Consider the following 24,209-nt stretch of genomic DNA (forward strand, 5'->3'; position numbering starts at 1 on the left):
ACTTTCCCACAGAAACAGTCGCTGCAATGTCTCTAACAGTAATTGAAGCAGGCTTTTTAAGAGCTACTACCTTTACACATTTTCAAGGAGTAATAGCCATTCTTCAAAACCACAGAATTAAAAACACAACAAAAGATAGCAGTGAAACACATTTGTACGACACAAAGTATAGCAAGCAACTGATATAGAAAATTCTGAATGTGAGGAAATGCACTCACTATGATCTAATCCGAAGTCAGGCTTTGAATTCAGACTACTAGTAGAAACACTTATACATGAACATTACTGCCATGAGATGAAATCAGATCAAGATTATTGCTTGGCCCAAGTAATTCAAATACCACTATATACCTTATGAAAGCATTCCAGTCATTTTTATTCTATGCAGCACTGTAGTCAGAGCTTTTGGAGTAGACGTGACAGCCCTAAAGCTCAGAATCATTCCTAGATGGTTAAAATCAGAAAATACCCCTCAATTTTAAAATGGATTTACCCTCCAGGATTGTTCAGACAGGTGGCATCTCAGTTAGACGTAGGCTTAGTACTGGAAATGTACATAACCAGCATGAATTTCATTGGAAAAGGCCATCTAGATAATCATGCACAATCAGGGTAGAGAGTACAATGTTTTTTCCAGTCCCCACCCCTAGGAAGGAGTGAAGGGAAAGTCAGTTATCAAAGCAAAGGTGGGGATTGGGAGCACAGGAAGGTAGGTCTATAGGGAAAGATACACACACACACAAACACACACACATACACACACACATACACACACACAGATGTATATATATATATATATAATTATGTAATAACTATAACTATATATGTGTATGTGTATATGTATATAAACATATATATGTGTGTATATATGTGTGTATATATATCTACATATATCTATATATAGATATATATACACACATATATACACACATATATATGTATATAACATATAAAATAAATGGTATCCTCTTATGGTTATGGCCAAACTCTGATTAGTAAAGGGAGGATCCATCAACTATGGGAAGAAATACCTCTCACTAAAGCACAAAGCAGAGCCTGACCCTAATTACGTTTGTGACTTCTCTGACCTGAGGGCTCCCTAGCTTTGTACAGGCTGCTGCCATCCAGAGATTGTGAGTGTAGCTTCAATAGAGAATAAAGGCAGGTATGGGAAGCTACACTCAACCAACCATCTTGTATCTTTACTAAGTGTTTTGCAAGTACCCTTTAATTAATCATGCAAGTGTTACTTCGGTTCCAAGTTCTCACAGTGGTAGATTACTGAGCCTGGTCCAGAATTCGTGTCTTTTCTAGTCATCATAAAAATAGCTTGTTTTCTTCATAATATATCAGTAAAGGTAGAACATTTTTTTCTCCCTTTTCTCCCTTTGGCAAAAGCAAGTAGCGCATTCCAAATCTTGTGAGATTTGTAGCTAGGTGCATTTTAAATCTTTTAGGGAGGTAGCTAGAATACGCAATGGATACAGCACTAACATGGAGTCAGGTAGACCGGAATTCAAAGCTCTGTGACCCTTGGCAAGTCACTTAACCACTGCTGCCTCAGTTTCCTCATCTGTAAAATAGGGGTAATGATAGCACCTACCTCCCAGGGTTGTTAAAAGGAAGATGAGATAATATTGGCAAAGTGCTTTGCAAACCTTAATTTGCTATATAAATGCAAGTTATTTATTATTGTTATTGTAATTAATAATAATAATTATTATTTTATGCCCATTTCTAATTTAAATCTTATTTGGTAATTTCTCTTCTGCTAAATTGAGTATACCTAAAATTTTTTTGGGGGAAAAGAATTCCTTTTTCTGTATTCCTAATATATGTTTCTATCCACATAAATCTGAGTGCCCTATAAAGGCAAAGTAATAAGCATAGATCATTTTTCACATGGAAGCTTTTAAAAATGAAAGCTACAATGTGACTGCATTCTGCATTTATAAATCAATTCAAATATAAATCTAGGGTTCGTTGTTTAGAGAACCCACCTGATCTCTATTGATTATAATTATTTTTTAAAAATCTGCTCTGGAATCTCTCTAGCTCACTCCTTTTCTTAGATCTGGGGTTTGCATACTGGTGTTTATATTTGGAGAGTGATTTTAAAAGTAAGCAATTTAAACTAAAATTTAAAAAAAAAAGCCAACAAAGTGAATAAAGTTTATAATGTAATGTCCAACATCACAATTGCACTTTTTGTCTCACCATTTACTGAAGAAGTATTCATTGTGCTCCTATTATTTGTAAGCCCCTGTGCTGAACTACTCAGGGAAAACACAGCTAATATTTCCAATGCCTATTTCCAGTTATGAGAATTAGTGAGAATGGTCTTCAAAAAAAGTAAAATGATTCAAATAGTAGAAAATTATATTCTCAAGAAAGACATTCTATCAAATGAACAATCTTTTAAAATATGACTATTTGTTAAACTTTTATTGTTTATGGTTTATATTATTTCAAGATGATTAGGATAATAGATTTAGAGCTATAAGGGGACATTAGAGGTCATCTAGTCCAATCCCTTCATTTTATAGAGCCTAGAGAAGTTAAGTGACTTGTCTGAGGTTACACAATTGTAAAGCTAGGATTTGAACCTATGTCTTTTGACTCCTTGCCCACTGGTCTTCCCAGGGTGACGGTGTAGGATTTTAGTTTATCTAACTACATCTGCCTAATTTATTATGAAAAAAATTGTATTCAGTTATAATATATATACCCTATTTCTTAACTTAAATACAGAGTAAGAAGGGGGGGGAAGCATGTCATATGCATAACAGAAAATGAGAGGATTCAAAATATGTAACAATAAATTTTCATTTCAAGAAAGCCTGTATGATAAATACTACATGTTGTGTTGAGAGCTGTCCATCTTTTCTTTGCTTCCTTGTAAGTTTTCTTTTGTTTTCTGCTAGGTACTTTTTACTTTTTTTTTTCACCCTTCCTCTGCCTCCCCACCAAATTCCCCAAAAGCTACAACTAAGTGTGGATATATTTTGATATAGATAAGATATATGCAATAAATATACATATACACACACACATAAATAATTTCCCTAACAGATTCTACTCCTGATCTTTTTATATTTGTGCATATCTCTTGCTTCCTATCCCTCCCAACTCCTCTACTTTACTTCTACCCACTACCTTGCCCTCCTATTGCTTAACCTACCCTCCTCCAAGGATCCCTCCTCTATCCTCCCATTCCCGTAAATCTAAACACCCTTCTATAGCCCCATATAACCTATTTCTTCATCTTCCACTCTAGAGATCCCTCCCTTGTCCTCTCCCTCTTCCCCATCTCCTTACTGTTTTATGTCTTTATTTCTTCCAAATTTAGAAGACTTTTATACTCTTGTGTGTGCGTATATATATATATATATATATATATATTGTTCCTCTTAAACCCATTCCCAATGAAAGCAGGCTATCGAAACTACCAGCCTCCTCCCCCATCTAATTCATCTTTATTGATTCTTCCCCTTGCACCTAAATGGTTTTACCTTTTAAAGTCATACCATACTCAGGTCTGCCTCAATCTTTTTTACAAACTATCTCATTACTAATAACAATCTTGGCCATACATTTTACATTTTACATATATATATATATATATATAGTAAATGGTGTGTCCTTATTGGATCCCTTATAATCAGTCTTTGGTATGTGTCTTATGTTTCTCTTGGTATTTGTATGTCAAATCTTATATTAAATTCAGGTGTTTTTTTTTAAACAAAGTCTTGAAAGTCTTACAGTTGATCAAATGTCCATTTTTTTTTCATTCAGGATTATGTTTAACTTTGGTAAGTATGATATTTTTGGCTGGAGCCCCAGTTTTTTTGCTTTTTGATATGTAGTATTCCCAGACCTGTGGTCCTTTGGTTTCTCTGCTGCTAGGTCTTGTATGATTCTAATTGTAGCCCCATCATAATTAAATTGTTTTTTTTTTCTTGGTGCTTTTAATATTTTATCCTTGAGCTGGGGATTACAGAATTTGGCTATAATATTCCTATGCATTTTCCTCATAGTTTTCCTCATCTCTTTCAAGTGGTGATCGATGAATTATTTTCTATTTCTACTTTCTCTTCCCACCCTTGTTCTAATGCTTCAGGGTAATTTTCTTTAATTATTTCTTGTATTATTGTATCAAGATTATTTTTTGGTTATAGCTTTCAGGTAGTCCAATTATTCCTATGTTTTCTCTTCTTGACCTGTTATTTAGATCATTTTTTTTATGTTTCACTTTCTCTTATTTTTTTCATTCTTCATATTTTGTTTAATTATTTCTTAATCTCTTATAATTTTGCTGGCTTCGCCTTGCCCAACTCTAATTTTCAAGGTGTCATTTTCTTCCTTAAGATTCTGGATCTCCTTTTCTAATTGGTTGACTTTCTTTTCATAATCTTGTTTTTCTTGAATTCTTTTTTTTTTTTAGTTTTTCCTCTATCTCTCTCATTTGATTTTTAAAGTTTTTTTTAAGTTCCTCTGTGAATTCTTTTGGGGCATGTGACCATTTGACAATACTCTTTGGGGCAGAAGAGTGTTTCTTTGCTTATATCCTCCTCTGAAGATGAACCCTAGTCTTCTCTATTCCCATAATAACTTTCTATGGTTGGATTCATTCTCCTTTGCCTGTACTTACTATTTTTTTTTAGTAGTACTAGCTTAATTTTTGTAATCACCTCTAGCCCTGGGGTATGGAGGATGGTGCCTTCTAGCCTGGAACCAAAGCCAAATCTCCAGCCTCGTATAACTGCCCACAGTCAGGGGCATTTTGCCCCACTGCTTCTGAACTCATCCAGCATGTGCTGTGGGTTGGTTCCTTCTCACCTTCTACCCCACTGCAGAACAGCTGGGGCTGATGTTCCTTGTCAGCAGAGGTTCCTTTGATTTTCTGGGGGCTCAGATGCCCAACTTCCCCCCTCGCTATCCCGGGGGTAAAAGTTTCTGTGGCTGGGGCGAAGGCAGCCTCCCAAAGGAACTAATCCCAGGGCTTGCCACTTATTAACAAGGACCCTAGCCTGGAGGTGCTTACTTTTCACAGGGATCAAACCTCTTCCTGGGATTTTTCTTCTGATCTCCTTAAATTGTCCCAGGAAGACCCCTATTGTATCCCTATTCTTATTTCTTTTTTACCAGTACTTTGTTTGCCTTAAGGTGGTATTTTATCTCTTTTGTGGGGGAAAATCTTGAGAGCCTGGAATTTTCTGATCTCTGCAGTCTTCCCAGAATCTTCTCTTATGCCCTGTTCCTAAATGTACATATGTTTTTGTTTCAGTAACTATTGCATTTTAGTTTTATAGTTTTCAATATCTGGTGCAATATTTAATTTTACTAATGGGGGCCACCAGCAGAAGTAGTTACAAAGAAAATAATGACCCAAACTTCTCTAGAAAACTTTAATAAAAATTAAAGAAAAATCTACCCATCTAGCCTGTCAACTAGCATTTATTAAGTACCTGCTATGCCCATCAGGTACTGTGCTAAATGCTGAGAATATAAAGAAAGGCAAGCTCATAGTCTAATAGGAGAGAAAAGGCTCAATTAAGTACAAGCAAGATTTATACAGGATAAATTGGAAACATTCTCAGAAAAAAGTCAATAAAACGAAAGAGGAGTTGGAAAAGCTCCCTCCCAAAGGTCAGACTTTACCAAAGAATTGATGAAAGCCAGGGAATGGAGGAGGAGGAAATGAGGAGGAAGAGAGTTCCAGACATGGGGACAGCCCATGTGACATTCCAAAAGTCAGGACATGGGAGTATTATGTGGGAAGAACATGAAGAAGCCAATGTCACTGGGTACAAGGTGGGGAGCAATATGTAAAAAGACTGGCAAGGTGAAAAGGGGCCAGGTTATGAAGGGCTTTAAAAGCCAAACAATGGATTTCATATTTGATATTGGAGGTAATGGGGAACCGCTGTAATTAATTGAATAGGGGGTAGGTGTAACATGATAGATTTTAGACATGATACAAACATACACACACGCCAAAATAAGCATATTGTATCATGGTTTTTTTTTCAGTTTTTATATGAATGTTTTATAGACAGATTTTATTAACATAAAAGAATGCCCTTAAACCTCTTGTTTTTTCCTTCTCAATTCCCCATACCAAATACTACAATTCAAATTGGCTGATATAGAATTGAATTAGTAATACTTAAAGTTCTTGATGGCTTATCAAAGACACTTTAGATTTTAATAAAATATTTTTTATTATATTCCATGGATCTTAAAATAACATTTCTAATTGAGGGACAGGTATGAGACATAGTCTTTGTCATTAAATCAACTTTAATTTCTATTTCCTTTCAACCTAAATGCAAATGAAACTTTTAAAGATTATTATGATTAATTATTTGTTCCATAGTCAGTAATTTTCAATCAATCTCCTAGTAACTACTAAAAGATTATTGACATCAAGTAACTAAATCTATTTGCAATTTCTTATTCCATTTTAAATTATGTTTTTCATGTACATACATGTGTGTGTGTATATATATGTACATATGTACATGTATATATACTTGACAATCTTCTTTCTATATTGATGTTTGCCATAACAATTTTTTTTTAAAAAATCAATCTGCTTAATACTTCTGGAAGAAATAAATTAAACCAATGAACTCATGGACTTTGGCCTCTTGGGAAGCCACTTGCATCTTGCTGAATAACTTTGAAATAGGACCAACCAAGGTTTAGATTTCCCACTGTCCCCCTCCTCTCAACAGTGACAAAGACTAAGGAAGTATTGGACATTGGACAGTTTGAATAGCAAGAAACAGCAGAAGTATCATGGAACATTAAATATAATAACAGTTTGGAGCACTTCAGGGTTTGCAGAACGTTTTCCTTATGACAGTTCAGTCAAGTAGATTGTCCATAGTTGCTGGATATTTACAAAATATACCATAGTACCATGGAATTCTATGGTGTCATTCTTTGGAAGAACTGAAAGGGCTTTTATGTGATATTTTAATTATTTAGTCCATACAGTCAGTAATTTTCAGTCAATCTCTTAGTAACTAACATTACTCCAGTGTTCCAACAGGTCTATAATCTCACCCATGTACATAATTCCTCCTATAATACAAAGCATAGATATTCTATGCCTATCCATCCTATGCAGTTCATTCATGGCCCCTCCCACAAATTTGGGTCCACCCAATCCATTTAGATTCAACAAGAATTTATTCAGAGCCTGCTGTGTGCTAGGCCCTAGGAAGTGAAAGACAAAAATAGAAATAGTTCCTGGCCTCAAGTTAGATTTAACTTCCTTTTTTTAAAAAAATTTTATTAATTTGTTTTGATTTATCAACAATCACTTCCATATGCTTTTGAGTTTAAAATTTTTCTCCCCCTTCCTCCCCACCACCATCCCTAAGACGTCACACAATCTGATATAGGCTATATATTTACATTCTTATTAAACATATTTTCACATTAGTGGTGTTGTGAGTAAAAATTAAAACCAATAAGAGGAACCATCAGAAAGAGGAAACAAAACTCAACAGGAGAGAGAAAAAATATCAATTCAACTTTCATAGTTCTTTCTTCAGATCTGGATAGAATTTTCCATCATGAGACCTCTGGAGATGTCTTAGATCCTTGTATTGCTGGGAAGGGTTAAGTTTATCAATATTAGTCATTGCACAACGTGGCTGTTATTACGTACAACATTCTCTTGCTTCTGCTCATTTCACTCCACATCAGACCATACAAGTCTTTCCAGGTTTTTCTGAAGTTCATCATTTCTTACAGCACAATAGTATTCCATTGCGTTCATACACCACAACTTGCTCAGCCATTCCCCAATTGATGGGCATCCTCTCAATTTCCAATTCTTTGCCACCACACAAGGAGCTGCTATGAATATTTTTGTACATGTGGGTCCTTTTCCCATTTGTATGATCTCTTTGGGATCTAGGGATATAGCCCTAGAAGTGCTATTGGTGGGTGAAAGGGTATGCACATTTTTATAGCCCTTTGGGCATAGTTCCAAATTGTTCTCCAAAATGGTTGAATCATTTCACAAGTCCACCAACAATGCATTAGTGTTCCAATTTTCCCACATCTTCTCCAACATTTATCATTTTCCTGTTTTGTCATGTTGGCCAATCTGGTAGGTGTGATGTGGTGCCTCAGAGTTATTTTGATTTGTATTTCTCTACTCAATAATGATTTAGAGCGTTTTTTCATATGGCTATAGATGGCTTTATTTTCTTCATCTGAGAACTGTCTTATATCCTTTGACCATTTTATATTTAACTTTCAAAACACTAAAATAATTTTAAAAACTTACCATTAAATACCACTATTAATAGCTGACATTTATATAACGGTTCACCATTTATAAAGAAAGCCATCATTTCATTTAATCCTCACACCAACTTTATAAAGTAGGTCCTACAGATTTTTTTATCTCTATTTTATACAAGAAGAAACTGAGATCAGGAATTTTATCAATTCTGCCTCTATAATAACTCTCACATCTGTCTCCCACCTTTCCATTTTTGTGGAAAGATCCTAGTTTGGTCCTTACCTCTTCTCATCAATGCTTTTTTAAAAGTTTCACAACTTCCTGTACCCATTCTAATGTAATCTCCACAGTGCCACCTGAGTAACCTTCCTAATGCATCTACTCAAAAGCTTTATTTGGGTCTACACTGTCTAGCAAATATAGCATAAAACCCTTATTTTTGTGTTCGTATTTTGTGTGTCAAGACCCTTGACAAATTGTGCTACTCTCAATCCCAATTTTTATGTTGCCCAAGGTGGCACAGTGGATAGAGTGCTGGGCCTGGGGTCAGGAAAACTCATCTTCCTGAATTCAAATCTGGCCTCAGACACTTACTAGCTTTGTGAGTAAGTCACTTAACCCTGTTTGCCTCAATTTACTCATCTATAAAATAAGTTGGAAAAGTAAATGGCAAACCACTCCAGAATCTCTGTCAAGAAAACTCCAAAATGAATCACACTCTCAAAGAGTCTGGCACAACTGAACAACAGCAACAAGAATGTTGTCCTATCTCATCTCTGTGCTCATACCATCCCCCATGCCTTAAATATAATGTTCCCAAAGCTAGATCAACTTGTCTTTAATCCCTTCATCCCTTCAAAGCCTATGTCAAGGGTCATATTCTTTATGAAGGTTTCCCTAACAGTGTTCATCTGAAAGTTTTCCCAGCCTACTCTGTTTTCTCATCTACTCTTGCCTGGACCTTTCCTTTGCACTGATCACATTCTGCCTTGGAGCCGTTATATATACACTTGCTACCGTATCCACTTCTCTTCATACAATACATTTTGTAGGATTTGCATGGCATCTATATTCATCCCTTCCCCAAATTCATGGTAGACTCTTAATAAATGACTGTCAAATTGAATAGAAATGTTATTTTCTCAGGGTCACACAGCTGAGAAGTAGTAAATTTGTGACCTTGGTATTCTGAATCCAAATCCAGTATACTTTCTGTTGTTGTTCAGTTATTTCAGTCATGTCTGACTCTTTGTGACTCCATTTGGGGTTTCATGACAGAGATACTGGAGTGGTTTGCCATTTCCTTCTCCAGCTCATTTTACAGATGAGGAAACTGAGGCAAATAGGGTTAAGCGACTTGCCTAGGGTCACACAGCTAGTAAGCATCTGATGCCAGATTTGAACTAAATTCTTCCCAACTGCAGGCACAATGCTGTATCCACTGTATCACCTCACTGCCTCAGTTTACTTTCTAGATATCATTTTTGACCTGAAAAGAATCTTCTGGGTCATCTTTTCCTAGATTCTTAACTTGCGTTCTGTGAAATTGTTTTTTCTTTAAAGTACTTTGAGGCGCAGCTAGGTAGCACAGTGGATAGAGCATCCGCCCTGGATTCAGGAGGACTGGAATTCAAATCCAGCCTCAGACACATGACACTTACTAGCTGTGTGACCCTGGGCAAGTCACTTAACCCCATTGCCTAGCCAAAAATAAAAAAAAAATTACTTAGACATTAATATGATTTGATATTTTGATAACTGTATTTCAATATAATTGGCTTCCTTCACAATAATATGCATTTTATGGTTTACATTCATGACTGCTATTCTGAGGACGAGTCTTTAACCTTCACCAAGACTTAACCTTCACCACCAGAAGGGTCTAGGACACATTCATAGGCAAAAGATTGAGAAATCCTATATATCATTGATCTTGTATGATAGATAAGGAAAGTAAGGCACCCAGAAAGGTGATAAAGTAACTTGCTAATAATGACAGATAGATAGATAGATAGATAGATAGATAGATAGATAGATAGATAGATAGATAGATAGATAGATACTTTATTAAGTACTGTGCTAAGCATTAGGAATATAAATACAAGTAAACAAAACAGTTCTTACCCTTAAGGACATTACATTCTAATGGGAAAAACCCAAAAATATTGAGGAAAAAGTTATACATTTTAAATGTTAAAGCAAAAATAAACAGTAACAACCCACAGACATTTAGGAGTCATAAAAAATGGCATTCAAGGCTATCCACAAACTGTACTGCTCTGCATCCCCCATTCATATAGTTTACAGATACTTACCCCAAAGGTAAGTATCTGCAGAGGCATCAGAGGTGAAAATTGATTGAATGTCAACAAGTTTAGAAGCATTTTCTGTCATAAAATGTTATATACTTCCTTACCTTTTCTATTGTTCTTAACCAGGAATAATGGAATGCTGTTTCATAATATCATTAATGATATATCCATTCGGTTGATTTGAATACATGTAAGATCTGCAGTTTCATCACTTGTAAAGCATTTTCTTCTACTCCTGCAGTTTGGAATTCCTCACTGACTTAGCAGCTAGTCTTCTAGAGTTACTGTGGCTTAAAATTTCCTCAGCTTCTCATTCAGATGGCAATGAGTTTTTCCAAGCTTAGCTAGCCTGGTCCTTCCTCAACAGTCTGTCATACCTTGCCCCTATTTCATGAATATCCAAAGAGATAGATAGATATACACATACATACATGAATAAACATGCATCCATATATAAAATACATACATATGTATACATCATACATATACACATACATACATATACATATATGTGTATATATATGTATGTATGTATGTATGTATAAAATAAGCAGGCAAGAAAATGTCAAGGTCACTATATCAAGCTCTCTTCTTTCACTTAATGGCTTTCTCATCCTAGTCAAATCACTTGATTTCACTGCTTATTCTTTCTTTCAAATGGATTTATTCCCAGCCTTTCCTAAGGCAGATGATCTCTTTCCCTCAAGCCTTAAAATATAAGATTATTCTATCATTAGATATCGATTTTTAGAGGTTCCTTTACTGAAGAGGTAGTAGGGAAATATAATCTTTATTTAGGTGTAAAAAGAATAAAATATTAAAGAATTATATATAACAAAACAAAGTAAGCCACAGTTACAGTGTTCTGTTGATATACTCCATTTTACAGAAGAGGAAACTAAGGTAAACAGAGGTTAAGTGACTTGCCAAGGGTCACACAGCATTAGGCAGCATCTGAAGCTACATTTGAACTAAGGTTTTTTTAACTCCAGGCCCAGTGCTCTATCTACTGTGCCACCTAGCTGCCCCTGTGCAATTCTCTATAAATATGTACATTTATTCCTGTTCTCTATAGCAAAAATATACTATCTATAATTTATAGCATAAGCAGAGAGGGAAAAAGAAGAGCTAAACTATTTATGTTTTTGCCCTTTTCCTCAGTGCTAGAATTAGCTTTCCTCTAACTCCTATCAGCAGTTCCCAGTTGACTACCAGAGTCCTCTCTAAAAAAAACAAACCCACAAAACAAACCATATAGTTCCCAAATGACTCACATAGACAAAACAACAATATAGAAAGTATTCTAGTTATAAGAGGAGAAAAGTGGAGTGAAGATAATGTGTGAACCAATGAGTTCAAAGATTGCATTTCTTTAGTGTTTCATTGTAGAGAGCCTGGTAATAGCTGTCATTTTATCTCTAATTCTTGCAGACTAGGAATGGGGTTTCTAGTAATATATTCATTACAAGAAAATTTCACTGCATTAGAACCATTTGTACACACTAGAACAGTTAAAAGCTTTTTCTGTTATTCAATCATTTCAGTCATGTCTGACTCTCCATGACCCTAATTTGGGGTTTTCTTGGCAAAGATGCTGGAGTGGTTTGCCATCTCCTTGTCCAGCTCATTTTACAGATGAGGAAACTGAAGCAAACAGGGTCAAGTGATACCCTCTGTGGCCAGTAGCACCTTAACAGCAATACCACCAAAACCTTATTTTTCCCCCTGGTTAGTATAACTAATAATGTATACTAACTAAAGAATCTGGAGATAAAACCACTAACATTGATTTCATGTTCTAAGTATCTGGCCTACCTAGATAAATTATCCAACAGCTGAGAGCTGTTGTTACCATATATCACAGTATAAGAGATAGCATTTAGGGGATATATGCTAATACACTAGAGTTGAGAAATGGTCCAACCAATTTGGAGAACAACTTGGAACTAAAAGTGTGCTTATCCTCTGACCCAGAAATACAATTGCTAGGTCCATATCCCAAAGAGATCAAAGGAAAAAGAAAATTAACTATATGTAAAAAAGTACTTATAGATCTCTTTTTGTGGTTGCAAAAAAAAATAGAAATTAAGGGGATGCCTATCAATTGGGGAATGGCTGAATAAGTTATGTTATATGATTGTGATGGAATACTATTGTGCTGTGAGAAGTTACAAGGGTGATGGTTTCAGAAAAGAAAAAAAACCATGGAAAGACCTATATGAATGGATGCAAAGTGAAGTGAGAAGAACCAGGATATCGTTGTTCACAGTAACAACAGTGCTGTAAAGATGATCAACTGTGAAAGACTTGGATATTCTGATCAATACAATTATCCAAGACAATACCAAAGTACTAGTAATGAAAAAATGCCATCCACAATCAGAATTTAGATAAAACTGATGATCTCAAATTGAAATATAATTTTCTTACTTTTTTTTGGCCTTTGTGATGTGGCTAATATGGAAATATGTTTTGCATGATGTAATATCTGACTCCTCTTTTTCTTGACTACCTAATTCCATTTTTACCAGTTTTCATTGTTCTTCAGTTGTGTCCGACTCATCCTGACCCCATTCGGCTTTTCTTGGCAAAGATACGAAAGTGGTTTGCTATTTCCTTCTCCAGCTATTTTACAGATGAGAAAATTGTGGCAAACAGTGACTTGTCCAGGGTAACACAGCTAGCAAGTGTCTGAGGTCAGATTTGCATTCAAGTCTCTCTGATTCAGGGCCTGGTACTCTATTCATCATACCAGCTGCCAAGGAGGACTAGCACCTCTGGTGTGAGTGCTTGCTGAGCCCTTTTCAGGCTGCTCATCCACTTTTGGTGTCCATCTTTCATTCAACTCTCACCTGTGGCTCCAAGAAGCTGTAGGATGCACAGTGGTCATACCCCAGTTCCATCTGGCAGATAGGCTAAACCAGATTGAGGGTGACCAATGGACCTCAAATCCATCAGTTAGTGGGGGTGGGTAGTGTCTACCCCAACCGTGAGAAGACTTCCCCTGACAAAATGGGCAGATGAGAACAGTTTATTCCAATGTCTATGAAAGTGGCTGAAGCAGGTGCTATGGAGAGCTTAGATTTTGATCAATCATCAAAGACGCCAAGGTCATCCACAGCATCCCAGGCTATCACTAGTCATCTTGATTATTGTCTTACCACTGGACTTCAATGACTTTGGATGATTTTGTGCAGCTCTGCCTCACTTAAGTTCAATTCACATAGAACTGAAAGTATCACCCTGTGATGTCATTGGTCCTCTTCCAAAATGGACAGACAATATGCTTTGCAAGATTTCACATGTGTAATTGATATAATTTTGCTACCTTTTCAGTAGGTGGAGAAGTGGAAGAGAGGGAGAGAATTTAGAACTCAAAATTTAAAAAGAAGAGAATGTTAAAAAAATTAATAATAAATTATTTTTTTAAAAAAGCAGTGTTTAATGTCTAGAAAGTTAACTTAAGAGTTCAGAAGGCCTGTGTTCAAGTCCTTGCACAGACGCATACTCTCTATGCAACCCTTGGTGAGCCATTTAACCTATCAATTCCCCAAGCAGTTCTCTAAGATGAAAGCTTTGTAATCAGAACTGATAGAAGTTTCTTCATTGGGAGTTTCCTATACCAAAGAAAAATAAGTCTAGTCCCCTCAAAAAGTATAGCATAATAATTAATAGTACCACACAGTATAGTATAATGTAATGTTATTATCACAATCTATCCGTGCCTCCCCAACTTGTCATATTCTTGTCTATAGTGCTTTTGCAAATCCTTCGTAGAGTTTCTACCTAGTGTGCAAGGGATTTTCTTTGGTTCTTTCAGTGTTTCAAGGATAGCAGTACAACACTTGGCCTCACCATCTGTTATTCTTTATTCTTACCATGTATTGGTCCCATAAAATTTCCAGTTTTACATCTCCCTGATGGTTGTTTTATATGCTACTTTTTGTGTATATATCATCACTGCTCACTTGCACCCCACTATGGTTCTTTACATTGCCCTTTGGGCCAACTATAATTTTGACTATTTTGAGATCATAGTAGTCCAGAATTCATAGCCATGATAGCGTCACCAGGAGGACATTGATGTTAAAAAGCTGGGATCTGGCAACAGGAAGTAGCTTGGACTTATTTAAAGCAATTTCTGCTCCTCATCAGTGACTGTGGAATGACCATATTTAGACTGGTAATACCTCAATATAAAACATACCATAAAAATAGTGGAAATGGCACTTAACAAAATGAAATTGACTGGTTAAAAATAGCTGGAACTGAGAAAATACATACAGAGAAAATCCTTGTTGGAAGTGACACAGTTTAAAGACACTCAGGGATCAACTTCCAAAATATCATGAAAAAGGGGTGGGGAGAGATGCCAAAAATGGCCCCCCAAAATGGAAAAGATCATACGTGGTGACCAAAAGTAATTAATTCATAATCAAAATTACTGCCATTTTTTTCATTTTTAAGTAGTACCATATGTGAGGTAATGGATAGAGAGCCTACCCCAGATTTAGAAAGGCATAGGTTCAAACCCTGCCTTTGAAAATGGTGTCTGTATGACCCCTGGGCAAGTCAATTAACCTTGTAGTACTTCTAGCAATGCTTTTTGAGTTGTAGAATAGTCATCAGTCCAGATTGGAAAGAGAATATCTTATATTAATTAAATAACAAGTTCAGACCCAAAAAAGAACATTATAAATAACAAAAATTCATCACTCTAATTGTTTATAAGTTAAAATTTATCTAAAATAGTGCCTTGAGTCCGTGGGTACTAAATGACTGTTTGTAGAAGCAATGGATGATTAAATTTTGTATGGATCTTTTCAATGCATAAAATATACCCAAGGTCAATTAATTTTAAATAAAAATGTATAAATATAGTAATTTAATCCAAGGTAATGAATAAAATAATGTAATTAATATCTTTAAGGTGTTTATCTAATAAGTAAAATACATTCTTTTCTGTTACAGAGAAAATTAGAAGACTTGAGCTCTGACTGGAAGACAGTAAATCACTTACTTGAAGACGTAAGGGGAAAGCCAAAAGGAGTAGGATCTGGACCTACTGTTCCTGGTGTCTGTAAGTACAATATAGGGAATTATCTTCTTTAGCAAATAAACTAGAAGTATATTTCTGCAAGTAAATGTGAAAAGGGAAAATTGTATCTAGTTTTGACTAATGTTTCATGTGAGATAAGTTTTTTAATATTGTACCTTATCTAAATATCGTATTTTTTAAAATAGCATTTATTTTGTAAGAGTCTTGATGAGGAACAGATACAACAAAAACATTAAAAATTATTATTAGGAAGATCTAAAGAGCAAGAGTGAGAAACAAAGAGGGAGAGAGGAGGGGGGTAAGAGAGAGACAGAGAGTGAGAGAGGGAGGAGGAGGAGGAGGTAGGAGGAAGAGTGGGGAGAAACAAATTGACCAGCCATCCAAGTAGACTTGGAAGAAAAAAAAGGTCTTCATTTAGCAATTTTCTAAACTCTCCTTAAAAAAAGCTTTATATAGTCAGTTTTTATTTGGCATTCAATCCATTCACTGGTTGGTGGATTTGAATACAATATTGACTCTGGTTTACCGGGGAAAGAAGCGTTAATATAACACTAGGGTTGTGGAGTGATGGGAAAAAGAAAAAAAAAAACTAGACTTGATAGTTAGGCAGAAATAGCAACATTTTGATCTTGCCATGCCTAATCTTAAAAGATCAAAAGAATGATTGGAGGTATGATGAGTCAAGTCAGGTAGATTGCTTTTTGTCTTTCATTGTTAATATTCTACATTAGCTTTTCTTATGGCTATGGAAGCTAGAAAACATTTTAGCAGAAGGTACAAACACTACTTGAATAAAAACCCCCTCTGCAACATAGGGACTGTATTCCTGTTGTTGCTTTCTGAACTTTCAGAGCTATCTTCAGTGACATAGGAGGACTGAACATGATGTGCAAGTGTTACTATTTTTTTTTGTCAGTCTGAGGCCTTAAACTTGCTATATCAGGATCTATATTCAGCTGATTATATCAGGTCCATTTCTTTTTATGAGCTGTAAATTTGTGTTTCCTCAGCACATACGCATTCATTTTGTACTATATTGTTGTCCACTTGAATTTGTTCTCTAGTTGGATAATATGCATAAGCCATTTTCTAATTTATGAATGGGTTGTGCTCCAGAAGTTCCTATCACAGACTGTTTTGGGGATCTCTCAAAACATTTTACTGAAATAGTAGTTTAATTCTCATCAGATCACATGTCTATTTACAGATGAGGAAACTGAAACCCAGAGAAACAATTTAACTTGTCCAGGTCACACAGCTAATTACTTGCAGATCCAGTACTAGAATATCCAATCTCTTCGTTCCACTTGTGACTTGCTTCCTCCAAAATTTAATGTTGATCAAAAACAGGTTTTTCTGGCATTCTAGCAACTAGGCATCTCTGTTAATTGGCATGTCACAGCTGCAGTGGAATAACAATTTATGTCATAATCATAACCCTAAGGCATTGCAGGAAGGTGGAGTGTTTCCTGAGTTACTAAAGATTAAATTATATTCAGAATTGTTTTTTTTAATTTCAAGTGAATGTTATTATAATTGTTTTAATTTATTAACATAGTGTAGTTGATAACTCCCAACATTACCTAGTGTAAAGAGCAGTGTACCAAGTGTCAGAAGACTTGGTTATGAAGTTCAGTTTCTGAGCTTTGGGGGTTTTAGGTGAATCACTTTACAGCTAGCCCTTAGTTTCTCATCTAAAAAATGGGAATTATAATATGTACATTATTGACCTCAAAGAGTTGTCGTGAGAAACATGCTTCATGAGTTCTAAAAAGAGAAAAGAAAAGAAAAGAAGGTATTATTGCTTCTCTTATATTTCAACAAATACAATTTTGGAGAGTCTATGAATATCCATTGATGCTTAGCAAAGTCCTTTCTATGCCTTAGCAGGAATCCTTCATGAGTTTCTTTAGGTGAAAAAAAGATTTCCACTTGGTGGCCATTATCACCTTTCTGGTGAAGAACTTTTAGAACTTAGCTAGTCTGGTCTTTGGATGATGAAGCAAACCATTTCCCTAGCACCTTGCATAGCATAAGTGTATATTGTTTAAGGAATCCAAGATATTTTCATATCCTAAATGAACATTTACTTAAGTATATCCTATTTTCCTAAAGTTTAACTTTAAATGGATAGTTGCTATTAGGTCAGCTATATTTATGATGCTGGTTTCACAATATATTGTCTGAAAAAAAGAATTAGGAAATAGTATCCTACTATACATTAGGATTCAAATATAACTGTCATTAAAAGGAAAACAAAATATAACAAAAATGTCTACCCTGGTGAGTGCCCTGTAAGTGCCAGATTCAATTCTTTCATGTTGCTTCATTTTGAGAGTAAAAAATTCTAATGATTCTTCTTCTACTTTGCTAAATCAGGTGCATAAACAATTCATAATTCGGATGCTGTGACCATCACTCACACATATTTACATTAAAGAGAGAAAAGATAATTTCTGAATACTGTAATCTCTACAGCTGCCTCCCATTTGCCTTTAATTCTTTTCATTTTATTGAATGAATGGATGACTCAACATGCATTTAAAATCCTTAGCATGTGCACAGCACTGTGCTATAGGCAGCAAAAAGTAGAAGGTAACTCAGTCCTTACTCTATACAGATACTCAGATCTTGCTGGTATCATGGAAACATGCACATACAGTCTCACACACACACACAGGAGGAGTCAGAGAGTCTCTGATTCGTTTACATACAAATGGCTTTCTAGGAGTCCTTTCCTGAGGACCTAAGATACCCTGGTAGAATGACTCAGGGGCCAGAGGAACTCTTCTTTGTTCCATGATGCTGCCATTTGGGACTTCCCAGTCATCCTCCATTTTCTCTCCTCTCCTTTCCACTCCATTGTTGCAGAACCAGAAACTGCAAAAGATTACCACTAGAGAGAGCTCCCATCTCAAATCTCTGCTTCTTACCTTGGCATCCTTAGATCAGAGACTTAGAAGTGGAAAGGACCACACTTTAAACCATGCTTGTGGGTTGCCTCCTCCAAAATTAAATTTTTACAAAACTGAATTTATTTGGCATCCTAGAAACTAGTCATATCTGTGAGCTGGAGTATCTCAGCTACAAAGTAATACACTGTAAATTTTTTTAAATGGATTTACCTGGCAAGGAAACAATGCAGTATAAACTGAATGCATGTAACATGTAGAGAACAATTGACTAGGAATCAGGAGAGTGGGAGTCCTAATCCTGACTCTGCAAGTGATTAACTGTATGACTTTGGATAACCTGAATTATTTCTTTGGGCTTCAGTATCGTCATCTTTAAAATGACGGTTTAGGAATAGATCAGGGACTCCAAGAGTTCATTGATAGATTTCAAGGGTCTATAAACTTAGATGGAGGAAAAATATTCCTTCTGCATTTAAATATTAATGGTTTTCCTTTGTAATCCTAGATATTGTATGAATTTAAAATATTCTGAGAAAAGGTCCATAGACTTCACGAGACTGTCAAAAGGGTCCATGATGCATAAACAATAAAGGCCAAGTACTCCTGGAATAGAGGATGTGTCTTGGTTTTTGTCTAGCAATAGTCAGTCAGTCAGTAAGTATTTGTTATGGTCCAGTTCTGACCTTCCCTGATTTGAAGTTTTTCACTGAAGTATAATGAAATTGAGAACAAAGGCAACATGAAATATTTCTCTCATATTCATGGCACACATGGCAAAGCTTCAGTTCTTGGAACTAATAAAAGTGTTCTGTACCTAAAGCTGTCTACATTTCTCAGAGTTAATTAATGCAGAATCCATCAACCTTGAGCAAGTTGCTTCAGTTTCTGTGTCCCTCCTGGATAGAGTTCATCATCTTGCCCCAGTTTTTAACTGTTATGACCATGTAAACAAAATGGCTAGATCAGGCAGCCTATAAAGCATAAGAACAAGTATATGTTTTTCTGTCTCAAAAGAAATACAGACTTTTAAGTAAGTTGTATGAAGATTATTTGTAACAATTAAATTATGGAAAGAAATTATACAAAATTATGGAAAGGAATGAAAATTCAGTTCAAATCCAGTCTTAGCCACCTACTAGCTATATGGCTCTGGGCAAGTCACTTAACCTCTTTTTGCCTTGGTTCCCTTACCTACAAAATAAGGCCAATAATAGTACCCACACCCACCTCCAGGTTGTTGTGAGGAAAAAATAAAATAATATTGTAGAATGAATTGCCAACCTTAAAGAGTATATAAATATTAGCTATTATTATTCAAATTTATTAACCTTTGAAGATTGAATTTGAAGACATATCATTCTCCTAAGATGAGTAATTTAATTCTGATAATCTCCTTATAAAATAAAAGTAAAGACTTATTTCTAGTTACAGAGAAAGAAATGTATAGTTCCTTTTGCAACACTCAGATTTCAAAGCCTCAATAGTCAACTAAATACATAAATCCTATGTCATTTTTAAACCTATTGATTTGTACTGTTGCAAGAAGAAACTATTGAGCATCATTAAAAATGTAAGAAAAGGGAAAACGGTAGATGGCTGCAGATATATTGGATTTATTTTCTATGGTTGGGTTTAAATGGAAATTCCTCAAAGGTAAGGATGAACTTCCCTGTAATTGTGTTGCTTGCATTATGTATTGCCTGGCACAAAACATGAAGGGGCATTCATAAAGTCCTGTTTGGATATCCTATCAGCATGGCATCTGACTATCTTGCATTGCTTTGGGTGGAAGAGCTAGATGGGAAGACACTGGAGTATGTTATATATTATGAAAGGCAGGGAAAGTGTGCTGTTAAAACCTTAATTGGAAAAGAGAAAAATGAATCACTCAAAATGTTATTTATTTGTTCCTATTTGAATTTTTAAAGGTGGCTTTCATTAAATATCAAGCTTCTCCCTTGTAAAGGTCCTTTATCATTCACTATTAACTGAATTTTATAAAAGCAAATAAAAGAACTCTAAGACCAGGTCAGTTTGTTGGGTTGTTGTATGTTTTTATGAGGCTAATTTTGGTCCAAATGTTGTCTTACTCTGTAGTTTTTTTTCTTTTCTGTTTTGGATTGGGCACTTTTATACCATGGAATTTCATTTATATAAGCTATTTGACTACTATAATCCTGGGAAAAGACATCAGCCTATCCACACATTTTTTCTTTCTTCCTCTAATTCCCATCCCTCATCTTCTTCAAGAACAGCAAACCCACAAACTGAAGGAGAGCCATCTGCCCCAGCCCCAGCCCCAGCCCAAGTTCCTATTTCTGTCCCTACTGATGATTCCTTTCTTTTTTTTTTTTTAAACTGTCTATACCAGACTGGGCTCAGGGTAGACAATTTTAAAATGATATCTACTGGATTAGATTGTGATGACAATTTTTAGGGGCAACCTTAAGACCAGCACCCTGTTCAAGTTCCATGTTGAGAAAAAAAATGAGGCATTCACAAATTATTGAACACTTAATAAATGGAAATTTACTTTGTCTTAGCATAGGGAAGATATGCAGCAAGAATAAAGTGGGACTTAGCTTCTCTGATCACTGCCTCTATTGTCTCCATTTGTAAATAGGTCTGGTCAACAGGGCAAAATATGGTGACTTATTTGTGCTTCAGAAGTCCCCCAAGTCACAAGGGTCCAACTTCATATGGATAGGACTTTTCCCTATCCTTAGGTGAATGAGTATAAACAGCAATTGTTTCTGTTCCGGCCAGAAACTCAGAGAGTCTTCCCCTCCCAGATTAATTCTTTTAGGGAATCAAACTAGGCCGTCTTTTGCCTCAATTCTTACCTATCTTTTAATTGCTGAATGGGTGTTGCCTCAGACAAACTGAAACCTAGCTTAAAAAGGCCAGGGTCCACCACTGCATCCAGGGCCATTGCTAGTCATCCTGACCTATGTCTTGCCACCAGCCTCCAATGACTCTGAAGGAGAGAGTGAAGCTGATGACTTTGCACAGCTCTGCCTCACTTAAATCCAGTTCACTTGCAAATCAGACATCACTCTGCTGATGTCATTGGTCCTCTTCGAGAATGAAGGACGAATTATAGCATGACCACAAAGCTGCTGTTGAGGGAGGCAGAGGCCAATCAAATCCTAAGGACAACTTTGTTGTCTTTTAGGGAAAACTAATCTTATTACAGAGAAACAGGGAGCCCTGGTCCTACTATAACAGTGCAGTGAGTGAAATCTGATGCTAAAATAATTAAAAGTATCTAATTAATTTATACTTTAGGTTATTTTAATTACCTAGACACAAATAACTCTTCGAAAACACTCAAACTTCTTCAAATCTATACTTGAATATTCTACACCAGACGGTAGAGCCACCTAATGAGTGAAATAAATTAAATCTATATCCTCTCTCTGGATATCTCACAGCCCTGAGCATTGACAGAGATACAACCTGGGATTTGGCAGCAGAAGAATATATTTGAAACAGTGTGCAATGAAGTTTCACAACCTGATAGTACATATCATGCCACATGATAGTTAGTGGTAAGAGTCATAAAAGCAAATTGGCAGGCTCAAGTCATTGTTAAGGGAGAAAAAAGTCATTCTATCCAGGCAGCATGGGACTCCTGGCCATACATCAGTCTTTTTAATCAGTCTCACGTATGAGAAATCACACCATCAGCCGTATCACTTTTTAATATGAAGGAGAGTGATATACAGTGAAATCTCTAGTATTCAGAGGTTAATTATCCATTTTGTGGATTATGCAGGTCCTTTTTTCTCTCCCTTCTGACCCCTTGACAGTTTTATTGCTTGATTATTAATTCCATGAGAGGGAGAGCAGGAACAGGTAGAGGAAGAGAAGCTCCAATTAGTCAATTTTCAATTGTCAGAAGCTGTGGCAAAGACTCTTATGGGGGAGGAGGCTTGAAACTAATGGCTAAATGAAGTTTTCAGATTATTAGAGAATTTCAATTATCCATGCCCTCCATTACCACAGATAATAAAGAGTTGGCTCTAGCACAAATGTCTTAACCTTGGTATATTGTAAAGTTTTACTAATATAGTAGCCTTTCTTGGGATGATTGGGAAATGTAACATTACATGATGCCTATTTGCATCATGTCATTGGTGTGTAGAGCCCTTCATATGGAAATTTATAACACTAATGGAGAACAGTAACTCATCTGTAATATAGAGTCTTAGAGATACATGAGGTGCTGAGATGTTATGTGACCTGTCTAGGGCCTGATAGTATTTGTCAGAGACAGGATTTGAACCCAGGTCCTTTTGCTCCTCAGATGGACTGCTATCCACTCTGCCACATTACTTCTCTGTGACAGATATTAGCAAGGGGAAGATAGAACTATTTGCAATTATTTTCATGTTGCTAGTACCAATGTAATACTTTGGAGAATAATGTACATATTCCTAATATGCCTCTGAACCAATAGGTGTTCAGGTATAACCTATTTTCTTTTATCTAGATAGAGCCTCAACAATGCCCCCCCCACACAGTATTCCACTGAAAGCCCTAAACTTTACTTTTTAAAAAAAATCAAAGATTCCAGAGAGAAATTGTGACAGTATTGCACACATATAGAATAGAGTTTTGTGTTTCATAAAGTCATGGAAACGTTTTATGTCTCTCCAACCAATTCTAAGAAAATCCTAGGAAAACAACTCTATGAATATAATCTTTTTCATTTTACTAACAATGTATAGTACAGTGGTATCCACATCTCTTGGGACGAGTAATGATTTTGATATGCGACAGCAATGGCCATGTGCATGATTCTACTTACACTAGGCTAACTCAGATAATCAGACTTGGTCTAGATGAAACTGGACAAAGCTGTTTTCCCCACTTTCTTTGTCAAATGAATGCCAAATTTTGTGCCATACACATGTTTCAATGTTCTCTTTTATTGTGTTTTAAGTTCCAAGATTTATTAAGAATGACTATTACTCATTGGAAATGGGCAAAGGATTTGGGTATGGGTAATTCATACATTTCAAGAATTACTCAAGGCCACAATGAAATAGACTCAGTTGTGCCTATAAGTAAAAAGCAGATGTCATTAAAAATGAAAAACAGTGCCAAGAACTGACAAATTGTTGTTGAAAAACTGCCTAGTTAGTCCTCAGAAAACAAGCAAAGACACAGAGGCAGAGGAACCTGGCAGGTGGAATTGTTATTAATTCCTCTATAATGTAGTTTAAGTTTCTTGAAGTTGAAGAATAGCAAAAAGTCCAATAAAACAACAGTTTCTGATCATTGCTACAAAGAGAAAAAAAATTATTACATGGAAGGCAATACAAAGACTGAAGTAATTAAAACCGATAAAAAGGCTCTAACAAAACTGTTGTCGGAAGTATCCAGGTGAGCCTGTTGGAGCTGTTCCTCTTCATCAGAGTGTAAAACAATAACATGCAAAATTGTTTTAGAAAAGTTTCACTTCTAGTGGGCCTGGAGGTCTCTCATTGAAGGAATGATGAAACCTGGTGAATATATTGACATATACAGTAGCAGTATTGTTCCAGATCTTCAGAAACTTCCAAGTAGAAATAGAATACTACAATATGGCCTTGAACCATGCCACACAACATGAAAGGTTGAAAAAAATTATTTTTGGGAAAAGATAA

The 24,209-nt window shown here is 35.7% G+C and overlaps 1 protein-coding gene across 1 annotated transcript in view; it reads left to right on the plus strand.

The window, feature by feature from the left end:
* The window catches only part of DMD (dystrophin), a 1,828,382-nt gene that overhangs the window by 1,035,969 nt on the left and 768,204 nt on the right, over nt 1-24,209 (plus strand). The window contains 1 exon segment of the mRNA XM_078146592.1: nt 15,553-15,661. Coding sequence (XP_078002718.1) covers nt 15,553-15,661 — 109 coding nt within the window.

The sequence above is a fragment of the Phascolarctos cinereus genome, unplaced genomic scaffold, assembly GCF_003287225.1.
Source record: "Phascolarctos cinereus isolate Bilbo 61053 unplaced genomic scaffold, phaCin_HiC Scaffold_726;HRSCAF=1367, whole genome shotgun sequence".
Lineage (NCBI taxonomy): Eukaryota > Metazoa > Chordata > Mammalia > Diprotodontia > Phascolarctidae > Phascolarctos > Phascolarctos cinereus.